Raw genomic sequence first — 19,893 nt, forward strand, 5'->3', positions numbered from 1 at the left:
ACTGAATTTTTTTGAATAATTTTGACTATAAATAAGGGTGTTTTTACTGTAAAAATGTTATCAGTTACTGGCATCCTTTGTTTCTGCCAAAAATAAGCTTATAATTTTCTTTCTAGGCAACGTATTCTAATAATGAAAATTATAATATTAGCAATAAAAAACTTTCAAAATTCTATTGTACTAAAAATATCATTTTGAAATGTCTAGAACTTTTTTGTTATTGTAGCTGGAGGCTTCAAATTTCGTGTATTGGGTCTACTCATGGCAGTTGTTCAGCAGTTAAAGAGGTATATTTCTTGCAGGGTTCCTTTAAAGGAAGCCTGTAAGAAATCCACGCTTTAACTGCTGAAAGACTGCCACAAGAAACCCAATATTACATTTTATGTACAATGAAATTTCGAAAGATTTTCATTGCTCATGTTGGAAATTTTGAAATTAAACTACGTGGCCTTGACACAAAATTATAAGGTAATTTTTGTCATAAATTTAGGTTGTGATTAACTAATTATATATTTACAATAAAAATACCCATTTCTATGGTCAAAATCATTAAAAAAATTATGTTTAACTTGTGTTGTACCGATAGTACTGTAGTATTTCCAGCTAATTAGAAGGCTGAATCAGCTCAACAACCAATCACAGCTGAGCTTTTATTAGTTTCATTTGTTTTTGCTATTATTTCTCGTTTACAAATGCAATTTAAACCAAATTTACTTTTTCCAGAGATTTTGACTATGAAATATGGTGTTTTTGTTGTAAAAATGTAATCAGTTATTGGCAACCTAAGTTTCTGATGAAGATAAGGTTATAATTTTGTGCCTAGGAGACCTAATTTAATAATGTTTTTTTTCTATTATATTATATGTTTCCATTGTACATAAAATGTCATTTTAAAATGCCTACAACTTTTTGTTATTGAAGCTGAAGGCTTGAAATTTGGGGTATTGGGTCTACTTGTGGCAGTCTTTCGGCAGTTAAAGCGTGGTTTTTTTGCAGGCTTCCTTTAATGTAGCATCAATATTAGCAGATGTTCTTGTTCTCTATACAATTTTACGCCAGAAAAAGAGAAAACAATTATTTCAATTTAAATATCAGTTTTTAATGGCAAAATACTAGTTAATGAACTTATTATTTGACAATTGCAGGTTGTTTTTAACTTTTTATTCACCGTAATTAATCAAATGGATTGATTATGACAGTTACTCCGCATCTTTTTGACATGTTAATTATTTTAAAAGTGGTCTATTAGGATTTTTAGAAAAAAAATCATTGTGTTGAAATTTTATTTTGTTGATATCTTTTTTATTATAAAAGTTAGAATTATGAAACATAAAAATTCTTTTTGCTATATTCATAATTATTTATTTGGTTGTTTTATATTCAGAATATCACCAACCTAAAAATGCTCAAAAAATATGTGTAAAAAATGTTTTTAACTTAAAACCCAAATTTTTATCATACTTTTGTATAAAGTTTCTGCTAGTAACAAAAATAAAAGGAATTTCAACACTTAATATTGCTAAAAAGGTGTTTCCTGTAAAAATTACTTTTTTTTTTTTTTTTGATGATACATTAAGAAATAAGGGCTGTGAACCCTAAAAATACAGTAATATCCTCTTAGAAATATTTTTTTCAATTTTGAAAATTTGAGTAACCCCCCTCCCTTAGCGATCGGCCCCCTTGCCTGCCTAGTCGCAGCGCTCTGCTCCCTATCCTAAAATCTAACATAACCTAAAATAGTTTTTCTGTCCAGGGGGGGGGGGGGTCATGCTGTATAATATGACGATGATTGAAAAGCTTGTATCTTTGTTTTATTAATTTTAGTAAAGAATTTGGATCATCTTTGTGTACTATTACAATTTTTTTTTAAATTAGCATTAGTAATTATATAAATAGTATATGCATGGGAATGAGATACAATATGCTCAAGGAAGAATGATGTTTGTGCTTTATCTATGACAGATACAACGTTTTTATTTCAGACAAATAGAAACCTTCCAGAGAAGCCAAATAACAAAGTTTTGAAGAATAGACAATGGAGATAAAGTCAAAGCTTAGAGGCCATAACAATTTCTTTTAATATAATATAACATGTAATAAATATACATTTCCTTATCACAGTAGGACAAACGAACATTTGCACTAGTAGAGTGTCAACACTGAATAATAGAATATAAATGTATAGTCAAAACATAATTGTATGTAAATTTGTTGAAAAACTGCTTAAATACAGAATATTGTGTATGGACATACTTACATCTTTAGAACATGTTTATTATAGAGATACTCCGCTTATAACATTTTACTTTGTTGTCCTAGGAATCAGTATTTCAAAAATCAGATCAATAGGAAAAACATAAAATATTAATAATCTTTTGTTTCAGAAATAAAGAATAAAGTAATAAATTCCTTTTAAATCAATATCCGACACTGATTCTTTTTGTTCTGCTGCATTGTCATTTTCTGCTTTAGTTTCATGTTCCTTTTGATCTTCAACCTCATTTTCTCTGTTAAATTTTTCATCTGAGTCCTCTTCTGATACTCCTTTTTCCACTCCTTCCTTGTCTATTTCTTTAACTTCTTCTTGCTGAATATTGGAAATATCCTCCACTTCACCAATAATTTCAACAGTTTCAACTACATTTGCATCTCGTTCTTTACATACATTTGTGTTTATCTCCTTAATTGTCTCTATGTCTAATTCTTTTGTATCAACAGCAGCCTCATTAGATTTTTTAACAGCAGCATCATCAGATTCTTTTGCAGCATCTTCATCAGAAAATTCAGTCATATTAGATACTTTAACTTTACCAGACTCTTCAGCCGCTTCATCAGATTCTTTAACAGAAGCCTCATCTGAATCTTTTACAGCAGTCTCATCTAATGCCTCCTCAGATTCTTTATCAGCAGCCTCGTCTGATTCTTTAACAGCGGCATCGTCAGATTCTTTAACAGCGGCATCGTCAGATTCTTTAACAGCATCCTCATCTGATTCTTTAACAACATCCTTATCAGATTCTTTAACAGCCTCCTCATCAGATTCTTTGACAGCAGCCTCGTCTGATTCTTTAACAGCAGCAACATCAGATTTGTTAGCAGAAGTCTCATCTGATTCTTTAACAGCAGCCTCATAAGATTCTTTATCAGCAGCATCATCGGATTCTTTAACATCAGCCTTATCAGATTCTTTAACAGCAGCCTCATCTAATGCCTCATCAGATTCTCTAACATCAGCCTCATCAGATTCTTTAAGAGCATCCTCATCTGATTCTTTAACAGCAGCCTCATCAGATTCTGTAACAGAAGCATCATCAGATTCTTTAACAGCAGCCTCATCAGATTCTTTAACAGCAGCCTCATCAGATTCTTTAACAGCAGCCTCATATGTTTCTTTAACAGCCGCCTCATCAGATTTTCTGACAGCAGCCTCATCTGATTCTTTAACAGCAGCCTCATCAGATTCTTTGGCAGCATCGGTATCTGATTCGTTTACAACAGCCTCATCAGATTCTTTAACAGCAGCCTCACCAGATTCTTTATCAACAGCATCATCTAATTCTTTAACTGCAGCCTCATCTGATTCTTTATCAGCAGCCTCATCAGATTCTTTAACAGAAGCCTCACCAGATTCTTTATCAGCAGCCTCATCAGATTCTTTAACAGAAGCCTCACCAGATTCTTTATCAGCAGCCTCATCAGATTCTTTAACAGCATCCTCATCTGATTCTTTAACAGCAGCCTCATCTGATTCTTTAACAGCAGCCTCATCAGATTCTTTATCAGCAGCATCATCGGATTCTTTAACATCAGCCTCATCAGCTTTTTTAACAGCATCCTTATCTGATTCTTTAACAGATGCATCATCAGATTCTTTAACAGAAGCCTCATCTGATTCTTTAACTGCAGCCTCATCAGATTCTTTAACAGTAGCCTCATCTGATTCTTTAACATTAGTCTCGTCAGCTTCTTTGACAGCAGTCTCATTAGATTCTTTGACAGCAGCCTCATCAGATTCTTTAACAGCAGTCGCATCTGATTCTTTTACAGCAGTCTCATCAGATTCTTTAACAGCAACAACATCTAATTTTTTATCAGCAGCCTCATCATTTTCTATGACAGCAGAATCATCTGATTCTTCAACTGCAGCCTCATCAGATTCATTATCAGCAGCCTCATCAGATTCTTTAACAGCATCCTCATCTGATTCTTTAACAGCAGCCTGATTTGATTCTTTTACAGCAACAACATCTAATTTTTTATCAGCAGCCTTATCAGATTCTGTAACAGCATCCTCATCTGATTCTTTAACAGCAGCCACATCTGATTCTTTAACTGCACCCTCTTCTGATTCTTTAACAGCAGCCTCATCAAATTCTTTAACAGCATCCTCATCTGATTCTTCAACAGTAGCCTCATCAGATTCTTTAAGAGCATCCTCATCTGATTCTTCAACAGCAGCCTCATCTGATTCTTTAACATCAGAATCATCAGATTCTTTTGCAGCATCTTCATCAGATAATTTGACATCAGCCATATCAGATACTTTGACTACATCCTCACCAGATTCTTTAACAGCAACACCATCTGATTCGTTATCAGCAGCCTCATCATTTTCTATGACAGCAGCCTCATCTGATTCTTCAACAGCAGCCTCATCAGATTCATTATCAGCAGCCTCATCAGATTCTTTAACAGCATCCTCATCTGATTCTGTAACACCAGCCCCATCTGATTCTTTTACAGCAGCCTCATCAGATTCTTTAACAGCATCCTCATCTGATTCTTTAACAGTAGCCTCATCAGATTCTTTAAAAGCATCCTCATCTGATTCTTTAACAGCAGCCTCATCAGATAGTTTGACAGCAACCTCATTAGATTCTTTAAGATCATCCTCATATGATTCTTTGACTGCAGCCTCATCAGATTCTGTAACAGAAGCATCATCAGATTCTTTAACAGCAGCCTCATTAGATTCTTTAACAGCAGCCTTATCAGATTCTTTAACAGCAGCCTCATCAGATTTTCTGACAGCAGCCTCATCAGATTCTTTAAAATCAGCCTCATCAGATTTTCTGACAGCAGCCTCATCTGATTCTTTAACAGCAGCCTCATCAGATTCTTTGGCAGCATCGGTATCTGATTCGTTTACAACAGCCTCATCAGATTCTTTAACAGCAGCCACACCAGATTCTTTATCAACAGCATCATCTAACTCTTTAACTGCAGCCTCATCTGATTCTTTGTCAGCAGCCTCATCATTTTCTATTACAGCAGCCTCATCGAATTCTTTAACAGAAGCCTCACCAGATTCTTTATCAGCAGCCTCATCAGATTCTTTAACAGCATCCTCATCTGATTCTTTAACAGCAGCCTCATATGTTTCTTTAACAGCCGCCTCATCAGATTTTCTGACAGCAGCCTCATCTGATTCTTTAACAGCAGCCTCATCAGATTCTTTGGCAGCATCGGTATCTGATTCGTTTACAACAGCCTCATCAGATTCTTTAACAGCAGCCTCACCAGATTCTTTATCAACAGCATCATCTAATTCTTTAACTGCAGCCTCATCTGATTCTTTATCAGCAGGCTTATCAGATTCTTGAACAGAAGCCTCACCAGATTCTTTATCAGCAGCCTCATCAGATTCTTTAACAGCATCCTCATCTGATTCTTTAACAGCAGTTTCATCTGATTCTTTAACAGCAGCCTCATCAGATTCTTTATCAGCAGCATCATCAGATTCTTTAACAGCATCCTCATCTGATTCTTTGACAGCAGCCTCATCTGATTCTTTAACATCAGCATCATCAGATTCTTTTGCAGCATCTTCATCAGATAATTTGACATCAGCCATATCAGATACTTTGACTACAACCTCACCAGACTCTTTGACAGCAGCCTCATCAGATTCAATAACAGCAGCTTCATCAGATTCTTTCACACCAGCCTCATCAGAGACATCAACAATTGCTGCATCAGATTCTTTGACTGCAGTTTCTTCAGTTTCTTTATCTGTCTGAGAGGCATCATCCAATTCTTGTTGTTTTTCCTTTGACTGATTTTCATATTTGTCAGCAGCTTCAAGCTCATCTTTTAAGGAATCCTGTTTATCTTTTTCTCCATTTAAGGATTCTGCTGTGTCCTTTTCTTTATCTTCTATATTGTCCTCCTTTTCATTACGTTCATTTTCATTTTCCATTGGTTCATCAAGTATTAAAGCCTCGCCAACTTCGTTAATTGGTGGTTTTGACTCTAAGGTTTTTTGTATTTCTTCATCACATACATCAACAATTCCTTGCAGAGCCAATGCAGTACCATCAACATCATCCTCAGCTTCTTTTTCTTCATCAACAATTATCTCTTTCTCTAAAGTTTCTTTTGTGTATTTCTCAGTTGATTCCTCTTTTAATTCAGTACTATCATGGTCTTTTTCAATTTCCTTCTTTGCAATTGCAACCATGACCTCATCTTCTCCCTTGACATTTTCTGCAGAAGAATCTGATTTTCCTTCAGAATCTGTCTGATCTTGCTTTTCAGCTATTTTGTGTCCATCATCAGTACCACTTTTCTTTTCCCCATTAATATTAATGTCCTCATATTCAAATTCAACTTTTTCCTCCATGTCTTCCTTATCAATTTGCTCCTTTTCATTTTCATCCTTGGCAATTTTGCTTTCAATACATGCATCAGCTATTAACTGCTCCAGATGTTCATCCTTTTCATCTTGCTGTGCATTATCTTCCTCTACTTCTCTGTTGTCAGCTTCTTCTTCTATATCATCCTCATAAGCTAAATCTTCGTGTGGAGCCACTTCATGTTCTGGTAAATCGTCAACCTCATCTGGTGTTTTGACATGACTGTAAGCCATTTTTGTTGCAGCTCTTTCCTCTCTAACTTTTGCTTTCTCCACAGACTCTTTAAGTTCTAAATTGAAATCATTATTCTGTAATTTTTCTCCAATGTCAGGAACAGGAGCAACTTCATGCTGATCATCTTCAATTCCAATATGCTGCAGCTCTGCCTCAATGTCATCTTCAAACTTAAAATCTTTATCAACATTATCATGAACATTCTCCATTAGCTCAATCTGATCTTTCTCTACAATAGAAATTTTATCATCATCCTCATCAACAATAACTCTAGCATTGTCAATGATACCCGCAGCAATAGCCTCTGTTACTTTCTCAGTAACAGCCTTATCATCCACCTTATCCTGCATATCTGTAGCTAATTTCTTTGTTTTTGATTTGCCACCAACAATTTTTTTAGGAACAGATTTTTTATCTACCTCTTGTTTTGAGGCGGCAGCAGCAGCTTTTCTTGTCTCCATCACTTTCTTGTTGTTCTCCTCTTTTTTGAGTTTGCTAGCAGGCAGTGAAATTGTCTTGACCTTAGCTTCAACTTTCTTAGTGATAGCTTTAGGAACTTCTAAAGGCTTCTTTGACACATCCCTAACTTTTTTTGGTTTCTCAATTTTAGCTTCAGCTTCAATGTTGGCCTTTTCCTTCTCTTCTTTCTCCTTTTGCTGAAGAGCTTCCCTTCTTGCTTTCTCTTTTCTTTCTTTTCTCTCTCGCTTTTCCTTGTCCTTTTTCTCTTTTTCTTCTTTCTGTTTTACAAGCAATTCTTGTCTCTCCTTTTCTTTCCTTCTTCTTTTCTCCTTCTCAATTTGTTCTTTAAGAGCCTTTTCTTTCTTTTCTTTATCTCTTCTTTCCTTCTCTTGCTTTTCTTTTTCGGCCTTTTCTTTTTCTTTTTCTAGCCTATCTTTCTCTCTCTTCTCTCTTTCCTCGCGCTTTTCTTTTTCCATTCTATCCTTTTCTTTCATTTTTTCTTGCTTTTCTTTATCTCTCCTTTCTTTTTCTTTTTCTAATTTTTCTTTTTCTTCATTTGCTCGCAGGAGCTTTTCTTGTTTTAATCTTGCAATTTTTTCTTGTCTCTCCTTATTCGTTTCGGAAGATCTCTCCTTCTTCATATAATCTCGAGATCTTCTAGACTTTGATTTAGCCTGATGCAAAGTAGAAGCTGAACAAGTAGGGTATTTTAGGCACTCAAGCCTTTTCAATTTTTCTAAACCTTTGAATATTTTGTGCTGCGGTGTACTGCCAGGGAAGAGTAATCTTGTCATTGTATCATTAGGATTTGCCGGCTGCCAGATAAGTAGAGCACAAATTGACACTAAGTTGGCAATCGGAAGCCACAACTCTTTGCCATCAACATTAATGCCAGATTTGAAGTTGCCAAGGTGTCCAGAATTATCATTCCACCTGCTCAGAAATTCCTTGACTTCTCTAGAATCTTTTGAAGGATTGAGCACATACATATCTAGTTTGCCGTGACCAACTTTATGATACAAGTTGATTGGGTCACAAATATTGTCTCTGAAGCAAATCTGCGGCTTTAGATTTAGTATTCTAAGGTTTTCCATCATACTGTTGCCCTGGTGGATCACATTGACAAGCAGCTGATCTTTCTCATCAAAATCTTTGACTTCACTGCCCTGACTGTCTTTATCATCAACAAGGTTGGCAAAGAAGTGACCAATTTGTGGATAAACATTGCTGACCGTCTTCCTTTCAAGCACAGCACTGATGCCCTGGAAAATAAGTATTGAATGTTTAATTCAATACTTATTGAATGTAACAGACAATAGGATTTAAAAATTTATTTTAAAGGGTTAGTAGGAAAGAATTGATTTAGTCTACTTTGATTGAAAGATTTCTACCACTTTATATTATTTTCATTTTTGATGGTTAAACATGCAAAAAGAGAAACATTTTATTGTCCTTGTAGAGGATTTATAAAATATAGAGGCTAGAGATATAGAATCAATAATAAGTTTTTTTAGAATTAAATCCTTAGATATGCAAATAAAATTATAAATCAAAACAAAACTATATTTAAACATTCATTCCTGGGTATTTTCATCATTGAGCCTGGTTATCAGAATAGCATCCAACCGGTCCAAGTGGCGAGTAAAGTCCCAGAAACACGCCTTCCGGCTAAATCCGCCGTCAATTAGCATGTTAAATCCATTGATGCCAAAGAGGGCGGAGTCGCCTTGACCCCCGGGGAAGACATAAAGGGTTGGGTGGCTGAACCGAATATTTCCTACGACGTCGGAGGGCGGCAGGCGTTCCTGGTTGGTAAAAAGTTTAAAAAGCACAATGTTTATTAAAATACTAAATTAACCAGATTTGACTGATGACAAATTTCAAAATATGTGATTGTGACTGACAAAGATACACACAACCAACCTATTATATTAAAGGTTCTCATAACAGGAATGTATAATTTTTATTTTAAAATGAGGTAAAGAGGTATCTCTGTTGGGAATATTAACCATCCCATCACAAATATGTATAACAAATTCAAATATCCTAAGTTATAGACAGACACACAGACATATCTTGTATATAAAAATGCAAAACTTTAACCAAAAGCTCTTTTGTGCTAAATAAACTATCCATCCCTGGATAGACTGTGGGTGTAGAAATTTGTCCAGGTATTGAACAAAGTTGTTTATTTGTTCTGTCTCCTTTATTCCTGTGATGCTCGGGTTCAGGAACACCTGGCACAACTTTGAGAACTGCTGCTTCGAGATGTTGTCCTGAAAAAAAAATGAAGTGATAAATAATATTTTCAAGTTATCACATAGGAACTAAATTTTTGCATTGTCCTCTATTTTATAAATCGATAACTGTCTTTAATTATAAGGGAAATCTTTTCTGCAAAATAAAACTCAATAATATTTTCTTAAAATTGTTAAATGCCAAAAAAGGAACAGACGGAAAGATTTTATAGCAAAAAAGATTTTCTATAGGACTAAGTAACATTTTTTGTTTGTTTTTAAAGTGCAAAATCATTTGTTGAAAGGAATTATTGAAAATGTAATGATTGTTTCAAAAGTAAACAAATGCCTTGAGCGAGAAAACTTGAAACATTTGGTTTGTTCTCTGCAGGCTCGACCCCTGTAAAACTTATGTGTTAGTATCACATAAATGTAATAGAATCAAATAGTTGGTTTTCAGCTATCCCCATTGATTTTATCAGTTTTTAATATATCAGTCGTGACCACTTTTATATAAAGACAAAAGTTGACATCAATCCTGTAATTAACAGGGAAGACGAACCCTCATAAGTAACAAAATACAAAAAAAACGTACGGACATGAAGGTTTAAAGAGAATTTGTTGAAATTAATAATAGATTTTTAGAGAAAAAATCACTAAATCTCTCCCACGTATTTTTAAAGTTTTTAATAGTTATATTTTGTATGATGACTGAAAGACTGAGCGTCAAATAATTTTACATACTGGATGTTAAGAATAACGGGAAATTTAATTTTGATATTATTACAAAAATTTTGAAAAACAACAAAGATATAAGGTAATATGTAAAAAAAATTATGTCCGACCACCATGGATGTTTAAAGTTAATTAAGATGGGAGTGTTGTCAAGAAGAAGTTACAGGGTTCTGTTTTAAATAGCAGCCAACAAAATCACATTTCCCCCATAGCGTTACGGACTTACTGACAGACAGACATAGTTATTTATAGCATAGATTCGCTTTTAAAAAGATGTGTGAATGATATGTGTCAACTAAAAATTTAAGCTATATGCCTTAAAAATTTTATAATTATAAAATGCATCAAATTTTACAGGGGAGAGCTAGGCTGAGCCCTGGTTCATTTGTTTGTTGATGTTTACAGTTATTTAAAAAGGAAGAATTCAGATCTTAACAAATAAATAGTTAAAATCATAAGATATAAAGAATAGTAACCCCTTTCCCTACTTAAAAAAATAATAAAACAAGAATCGTTTCCATAAATGATGGATTACTGTCCTTTCATGTAAAGACAAACAAAACTGAAACATATTGAAATACAGTGTGTTTTTTTTATGAGAACTTTTTTTAAAGCAATTTTACCCCACGTATAGTTATCAGAATTTAATGATTAATGGCTTATTTTCTTCGTTTTTTAAGGCAATTAATAGAACACCAAAAAAATATTTCAGTTTTTATCTAAAAAATACAGTAAAATCTAAAATTCAAAACTTAGATGTCAACATCTAAAAATGGTTTTAGCGCATTTTTCTTATGCCTAAATCTTCTACCCTTTGCAAGAAAAAAAATTGGATTTTCTGTAGTCGACTTTGGGGGGCCAGTACTCCCTCCCTGGTTGAGATATGACCTTCAAACTTTGATATGTTTTAGTACATGTCCCTAATAGTATCTGTATACATTTTTAGCTTTATATTTCAACTTTCAAGTGTTTAGCAGCCATTCTTGCAAAAGGTTGAATATTTGAGCATAAGAAAAATGCGCTAAAACCATTTTTAGACGTTGACACCTAAGTTTTGAATTTTAAATTTTACTGTACTTTTTAGATAAAAACTGAAATATTTTTTTGGTGTTCTATTAATTGCCTTAAAAAACGAAGAAAATAAGCCATTAATCATTAAATTCTGATAACTATAAGTGGGGTAAAATTGCTTTCAAAAAAGTTCTCATAAAAAAAAACACTGTATATGCCCTTTAAAATCACCTCAACGTTAATTAAAACTAACCCAAGAAGAACCCTCCTTATAGCAAAAGTTTTTGCTAACTTACTAGGATGGCAGAATGCGGACGCCTCAATACGGCTTAATTTTCAATTTTAAAAGAACCTAGTAATAGTGTCTAACTTTTTATCTTTGTGACGTAACAAAAATCCATCTCTTTTTTAGGGGTTTCCTTTCTCACCTCCCCTCTCATCCTTCGATTTTTGTTTCGTCACAAGATAAAATTGTTAAGATAAAAAGTTAGACACTATTACTAGGTTCTTTTAAAATTTTATATTTGAAAGAACAGCAAAAAATCACAAAAGCTCAATCAAAATAAAAGGGGGATAGTAAAGCCCCCATTTGGAACAAACTTTTTTGAGACCATCATTTTAGATATCCCAAAGGCCGTACAAATGACGGGAATGCATTGACATTTATAAATTGTTGGTAGAAGTGAACACTAGATGACTTTTTTTTAAAAAAAAGGCATGAAAATATAAGTAACTGGTTGTTCCTCTTCGTTAGGTAAATAATAATATTATGTAATTTTTGTAAGTTTAGAAGTTGTTACTCAAGATGTCAAAAGGAGGAGAAAAGTTTGAAAAGTTGGATGTTATGCTGTGTCATTAAGATATTACATTTATGTACATATTTACAAAAAATTATCAATAATAATTTAAATCAATTCTTGTGGTGGCTTGATTATCCTTTCCTTATAATAAAAGTCACACGATGTCTATCTGTCTGTCTGTTTGTCAATCTGAATCTTTCTGTAACAAGGATCTCGCTAACCGCTGAACCGATATGGTTCTTATTTATAGTGCAGGTCCTGGAAAGGTTTATAACTATTGTTTGGGGAAGGTACTTACTACCACCCTCCAAAGATAAATCACCACTTGAAAAAAAGACCACCTTAATTTTTTTTATGAGCGAAGGTTGACCACTGGACTTGTGGTTTACATTGCATTTAGGCATATGTTTCACCTAGTGTTTAGTCTTATATTTAGGCATATGTTTCACCTAGTGTTTAGTCTTATATTTAGGCATATGTTTAACCTAGTGTTTAGTCTTATATTTAGGCATATGTTTCACCTAGTGTTTAGTCTTATATTTAGGCATATGTTTAACCTAGTGTTTAGTCTTATATTTAGGCATATGTTTAACCTAGTGTTTAGTCTTATATTTAGGCATATGTTTAACCTAGTGTTTAGTCTTATATTTAGGCATATGTTTAACCTAGTGTTTAGTCTTATATTTAGGCATATGTTTAACCTAGTGTTTAGTCTTATATTGTATCTTTACACAGACTTTACATAGCACCAGAAAAACCTATATTTTACTAAACAATATTTGAAACAATCATAAAAAGCATATCTAAAAAGTTAATCATTAAGATATGAAAATCTTTGTAACGTGTCACCTTTGCGAACAAAATCAAAAACTGTTTATATATTTTTTGCAAAGTTAAATAGTGTTTTCTAGAAAGACCATACTTTTTCCATTCTATTATAATTTGTAAATGAAAAGAGTTGGATTGAGAGAGAAGTTTTGGCAACAAAGTTGCACCGAAAAGCTGTGAAATAAGTTTTATAAATAGAATATTCTGCAATTTATTTGGCCAGGCCTGGCAGGTGGGTAGGAACAAAATATTGCACAAAAAAATGATAAAAATGTTAGAATAATAATAATGTACCTTGGAAATTGATGCTTTTTCCTTTTCAAGTTACTTTATGATTTACCTATTTAATTTTTAAAAGTACAGTATATATTTAATGTTTATTATAGATATGTGCAAATTCCTTATATCTAATATGATTATATGAATATACATCTTAAATATATTGTTTATGTAACATTTTGTAAAAAGGGTTAAACTAAACAACTTTTAAAAAGTCTGAATGAATGGTTGAAAAGCATAGTACAGTGAGTACAGGAAAAATGTATAACTTTATTTAATCATTGATAGAAATGAATAATCATTAATTTATTTTCTACATTGGCCTGGGGAGTTTTGTATCAGAAAAAATATTTTCTAGTTTTCCAAAAAATTTATATTTAAAAATCGTTTTCCTAAAGTTTATGATTTTAGAAATATTAATGGACCAACACCTAATTCGAAAGTTATTGTTTTGACTAAATAACTTTAAATGCAGGGAAAGGAAATCTCTAATAATCAATCACTAAAATGTAAGAAAAGTACACAGGACCAAAAATGCGTGAAAATTTGATTTGCTGCGCCATTCCGGTGAATTTTTAATTCTTAACTATTACTTGTTTCTTTTATTTCTTTAAATTCCAGTTCCAGTAATATGTGTACAAGGACTGTGTTGCCTGTCTTTTTGGAGCTAGCTGCAATTAAAGTTATTTGGTCAGAAAATTGACTATTAATTTTTAAGGTATGAAAACAGGTTTCAGAGCAAAATTTATTGAAAACTGAAAAAAAAATTCTGATACAAAACTCCTCAAGCCTTTGAAGAAAATAAGATATTGATTTTCTATTTCTGTCAATGATAAGTTGGGGTTAAATTAAGCAAAACTTTTTTCCCATTGAAACACAAAATGTATTTATTAGTTTTATTGGTAATCATGTCCATGATATGATATTAATGTATACCTGTGTCCATTCAGCCCTCTCACAGCAGTGAACATGGATAGAAATAGAATTCTCATAAGATCTCAGGACCCGCTGCACATCATATTCATCAAATACACTCGCAAACTCACCAAATGAGAAGGTTCCATCCTAAAAATTAAATGAATCAAGGCATGTTTAATTTGTATGGTGATTCGGATTTCTTTAGTAATAAAATAAAACCTAAAAATCAATTTATTAGGTTGCTGAGTTCATATGTAAATTTGAACTATTTTGACATCACAGATTCGGCATATTAGATAAATAATTGATGATAAGACATAAGATATTTGCTACGTGTTAAAAGATATATAAATTTATGAAATACAATTTTTTAACAAATCAACTACTAAATATACTGTTGTGAAGTAATACAGTAAAATAAAAATTTTCCATAAATCCCATACACAAGCTTTTCAACCCAACCTTAGTTCCAAACTAATAGCAAAATTTAATCAATGACAAGCGACACTTACTTGTAAAAATTTATTGAGCAGCAAAGTATAGAAATGTTTAAAGATCTGTTATGGATAAGGAAAACAAATGGAAAAGTAATATATAGTTAACTCATATTAAAGATTTTCAGGAGACAGTTTTTATTGATATTTTATTTTATCGCTTAAATATTTTTAAACTATAACCAAAAAAGCTTAAATAGTTAAAAAAAATAAAAAGGTTGTTTGTACTTTAAATTAAAGACACAAAAATCTCAAAACTTTAGAAATCTACCAAAAAAAAAAAATAAAATATTGGTATCATAGGTGAAAAAACATTTGTTATTTGTCTTTTTATCTATATACACAATATAAAAAAGGACTGAAAAGTACATTTTTGAATTTACTACACCCATAAAGTATCTGATAAAAACACTCAAGATATGTGTAAATTAGTTATAAAAGATAAAGGATGCTAAAATGCTGACTAAAAGTAGTCCTTCCGCCATAAATCACTTTTACCCCTTAGGACGGATAAACAGACTAATTGAGATATGGAGTAGCTTTGCTACTAAAAATGATTTAATTGGCTGTTAGAAAAAAATGTAAAAAAAATGATTAAATTTTAAATTGGGTATGCCAGCCACCTATTTTGAACCCATCAAGATTCACACTCTTCAAAAAAATACATATGCACGCCGCTGATTTTAATATTCGTTGTTAAATTATTGTTTAAACCTGACAAAATTTTAATTTTACAGTTGAGCCACAATAACTATTAGGTTAAAATATTTGTTGATTTTGAAAAACTATCATATGTGTCGTACTTTCTATCTCATTAAATGTGGATAAGAAGACAAATGCCTCTCTGATTTCAATATTAAATTTGTGTTTGTTGGTGCCTTATACCTTTTATCCGACAACGCACACACAAACCCACACACACACACACCATACAACAATCAAAGCCTATTAGGAAATTCCTTTGAAGTCCATTGAAACCTTTCTTTTTTTATTTTATATTTGCTCACAGTTTCAGATAGATCTACTCATATATGTAGTATGTGGATATATAGATTGCAGGGTGGTACAAAAAAGTGTTACAAACTGGCGGCAAAGGATTATCATCTTAAAACTAATTAGGATTGACAACTTAAGATTAATATGATACTTTATTATCATTTTTTTAATTTTTAGTTTTTATTACTTTTCATATAAAATGATATTCAATATTATTATTTGGAAATATTTTAAAGTAATTTTAAAATTAAGATTTAAAAAGTTGGTCTTGATTAATTTAAAAGTTCTTAGTTTTAGATAATATAAAAAATATAAAAAATTTTGTTTATAAAATCTACTGCAGAAATTAAAATATTAAATTTGATTGTGTTTTAAAAGAATTACTACATTCAAAGTTTATTTTGCAATCACCCTGAATAGTGAACAGTAGGGATTGTTTCAAGGGTATTGGCTCCCCCTTAAACTACCTAGCCCCACCTCCCAGAGCCAACAAAGTGGTTCCTCAGGCCAAAACTTTCAAAATTAGTTTCTCTCTCTTCCTCAAGAATTTGGCAAACCGACACCTTTCATTAGATTGACGCACACACATATACAAAACATGCACGTTTACACATACACGGATATACAGACATACAAACATATTCTCAAACACCAATTTCAAAAAATAAAAGATACAAATAAAATACTTAGTCAAATTTTCCCAACACAAATTAAAACTGATTGAATTGAAATAGTTTTTTCCTTTTCTATTAGACTATGAATAAGCTATCTATCTACCATAGAAGTGTACCTAGCTAGTTAAATATATACAGGGTGTTTCAGAGAAAACTGCGTTTTCCAGATTTGGGAAACAACCATTAGGAGTACAAAAAAAATAATTATATGTCCATATTCTCTATAAAAATATGCATCGAAATTGTTACAGGTGTTTTATAATATCTCTTAAAACAACAGCACATTTTAGAGCCCAAAGAGTTCAAAAGGTGAGTATGTTATTGTATTCTTAAAGAATTTTATTCTATAACGGTAAATTAAAATCTTTTTTTTTACTTGAAACAACATTATAATATAAACATCAAAATAATCTAATAATTACATTTAAAATGCCTTTTTTTAAAACATAAAATCAACCTTCTTTTTGCTTGGATTTTAGTTCATAGTATTAAAATTCTTCATATTCGTTCCTCACTTCTCCCCCTTTAATCTCTTAATCTTTTAATTTTGATTGACAGATTATAAGAGATCATCTTATAAAACATGAGTAATTAAAGAAAAAGCACTTTTTACCGACAATTTCAAATCATAATAACTTGCTTATTTTTAAAGATATTGAAATGAAATAAAAAGGTAATTGTTTTATTTGTCAATGCACATAGTATTAATAGAGATTTTTTTCTACATTTTTTCATCAAGTTTCAATAAGATTTGTGTATTAATTAATTGGGGTGCTAGATTGATTCCTTTATTTTTAAGTTTTCATGATTTAAAGGTTGTGTGATTTTAAAGGTTTCATGATTTCCCTATTTTATCAAGTGTGCAATGTCTGTGATAGAAAAAGGTTATTAAAAGTCTCTTAAAAGTTTTTTGGCATAAGTATTTTATTTCTTGATTTGAACCAACTAGATTTTAACTAAAAAAAATTTGCAAACAACTCTTATTAAATTTAATGTAAAATCAAGATAATTAATTTTCTTACATCTTTTTACAGTGGGCCTACAAGAACATTTTCTTCATTCTATTCTATGCAAAGAGAAATGAACTGTGTGAAATTTCTGTAATCTTTGGTACTTTGAATTACATAAAAGTAACTTGCAAGTTTCGTATCATATATTACTGTATTACTAAGTTTTAGATAATTTCAAAACCAGCAAAAGTGAACTATGGATGTAAAATCCAGGGACATAAAGAACGGGTAATATTTTCTTGGGTAAGATTGAAACTGGTATCTCCATATCCCAGGGTAATATTGGAAACTGGTATCCCCATATCTGGGTAATATTGAAAACTGGTATCCCCGTATCTCTGGGTAGTATTGGAAACTGGTATACCCATATCCCTTGGTAATATTGGAATCTTGTATATCCATATCTGGGTAATATTGGAAACTGGTATCTCCATATTCCTGGGTAATATTGGAAACTGGTATCCCCGTAACCCTGGGTAATATTGGAATATGATATCCCCATATCTCTGGGTAATATTGGAATATGATATCCCCGTATCTCTGGGTAATATTGGTAACTGATATCCCCATATCCCTGGGTATTTTTGGAAACTGGTATCCCCATATCTCTGGATAATATTGGAAACTGGTATCCCCATATCCCTGGGTAAAATTGGAAACTAGTATCCATGTAACTCTGGTTAATATTGGAAACTGGTATCCCCGTATCTCTGGGTAATATTGGAAACTGGTATCCCCTTAACCCTTGGTAATATTGGAAACTGGTAACTCTGTTTCCCTGGATAATATTGGAAACTGGTATCCATGTAACCCTTGGTAATGTTGGAAATTAGTATCCTTGTAACCCTAGTTAATATTGGAAACTGGTATCCCCATATCTCTGGGTAATGTTGGAAACTAGTATCTCCTTAACCCTGGGTAAAATTGGAAACTGGTAACTCAGTTTCCCTGGGTAAAATTGGAAAATAACCCTGGGTAATATTGGAAACTGGTATCTCTTTATTCCTGGATAATATTGGAAACTGGTATCCCTATTTCTCTCAGTAACATTGGAATCTGGTATCCCTGTATAACTCAGTAATATTAGAAACTGGTATCCCTGTTTCTCTCAGCAATATTGGAAACTGGTTTTCCTGTATGCCTGGATAATATTGAAAACTTGTATCCCCGTTTCCCTGGGTAATATTGGAAACTAGTATCTCTTTATCCCTGGCTAATATTGGAAACTGGTATCCCTGTTTCTCTCAGTAACATTGGAAACTGGTATCCCTGAATCTTTCAGTAATAATGGAAACTGGTATCCCTGTATCTCACAGCAATATTGGAAACTGGTTTCCCTGTATGCCTGGATGATATTGGAAACTTGTATCCCTGTTTCCCTGGGTAATATTGGAAACTGGTATCCCCATATCACTGAGTAATATTGGAAACTGGTATCCCTTTATCTCTCAGTAATATTGGAAACTAGTATCCCTGAGTAATATTGGAAACTGGTATCCCTGTCTCTGGGTAATATTGGAAACTCGTATCCCTGAATCCCTGGTTAATATTGGAAACTTGTATCCCCTTATCCCTGGATAATATTGGAAAATGAAATCACTGCTTTCAATTTCCAAGTTCTGTATGTGGAGCTGCAATGCAATACTTAAATTAATAATAACTAATTTGCCACATTTTTTATTAACTTGGCAGATTTAAATTGGCAAATATATGAGTTCCATTGAAGTTAGCTTGTCACGAAGTAATAAAAACTATGTTTATTCCATGAATTTCACTAATTAACTTCCTTAACTATAAATAAGAAATTAAATTAAAAGTGGAGAAAATATAAATATATAGAGTATCCAAGCCGCTAAAAAAGAAGGCAAATGTTGTATAAAAGTATAGTAAGCCTTTCATACATATTATAATCTTATTTGGACCTGCGGCATACTAGCACACATTCACATTATACAGGGTGCGTCACATAAATCAGGACATTTTGTAATTTTTAAAGAAATGAACATAAAATCGTCAATTTTAAAGATTTTATTGAATTTTAAAAACTTGGAAGCAAAATAGGTATATGACTAGTAGATTATTCAATAAAATCGCCGCCAGCCTCAATCACCGTCTCTACCCGCCTCCTCAACCGCCGGCAGGTCCAGGTTAAAATGCACCTGTCCAAGCTGGCGTAGTTCTCCTTGATAGTGGCAATGAGGGAGGTCTTTGTGGTATGGGCACGTCTATTGGTGCATGCTTTAAAGTAGCCCTAGGCCCAAAAGTCCATTGAATTAAGATCGGGCTACTGGGAGGCCACATTTCCTTAGGATCATGAATAACCGCCAAATTGACAAAATCCATGTTTTTGCTCTCATTTGGGCTAGTATTTAGCTACAGTGGACTTTAAGTACTATAAATGCGTGTCTCGGTGAGCTCAAGACACACAAAAAAATTTGGGTCAAATTTCCAACTCCTTCCCTGTCGGGCCCTACTGTTTGTGATTTCTTAAGGCTCAAAATCTTGAATAATCGACCTCATTTCGGCTAGGATTGAGCTAAAATGGATTTAAACACGGCAAAATGTGTGTCTCAATGAGCCTAA

The 19,893-nt window shown here is 32.6% G+C and overlaps 2 protein-coding genes across 2 annotated transcripts in view; both read right to left on the reverse strand.

Annotated features, from left to right (window-relative positions):
- Positions 1–8,605, reverse strand: part of LOC145312514 (uncharacterized) — a gene marked incomplete at its 5' end in the record, with an annotated part of 31,103 nt that extends 22,498 nt beyond the window's left edge. Inside the window, one exon of the mRNA XM_080151770.1 lies at positions 2,387–8,605. Within this exon, the coding sequence (XP_080007896.1) occupies positions 2,387–8,605 (6,219 nt within the window). The remainder of the gene's footprint in view (positions 1–2,386) is intronic.
- A 282-nt stretch (positions 8,606–8,887) lies between these two features.
- Positions 8,888–19,893, reverse strand: part of LOC145312422 (microtubule-associated protein futsch-like) — a 90,488-nt gene continuing 79,482 nt past the window's right edge. Inside the window, exons 5-7 of the mRNA XM_080151657.1 lie at positions 14,155–14,283; positions 9,466–9,604; positions 8,888–9,132 (exon numbers count right to left, since the gene is read on the reverse strand). Coding sequence (XP_080007783.1) covers positions 8,903–9,132; positions 9,466–9,604; positions 14,155–14,283 — 498 coding nt within the window. The 3' untranslated portion in view covers positions 8,888–8,902. The remainder of the gene's footprint in view (positions 9,133–9,465; positions 9,605–14,154; positions 14,284–19,893) is intronic.

Source organism: Acartia tonsa, chromosome 2 (genome assembly GCF_053477335.1).
Source record: "Acartia tonsa isolate MP-2025a chromosome 2, ASM5347733v1, whole genome shotgun sequence".
In the NCBI taxonomy this organism is placed as follows: Eukaryota; Metazoa; Arthropoda; class Copepoda; order Calanoida; family Acartiidae; genus Acartia; species Acartia tonsa.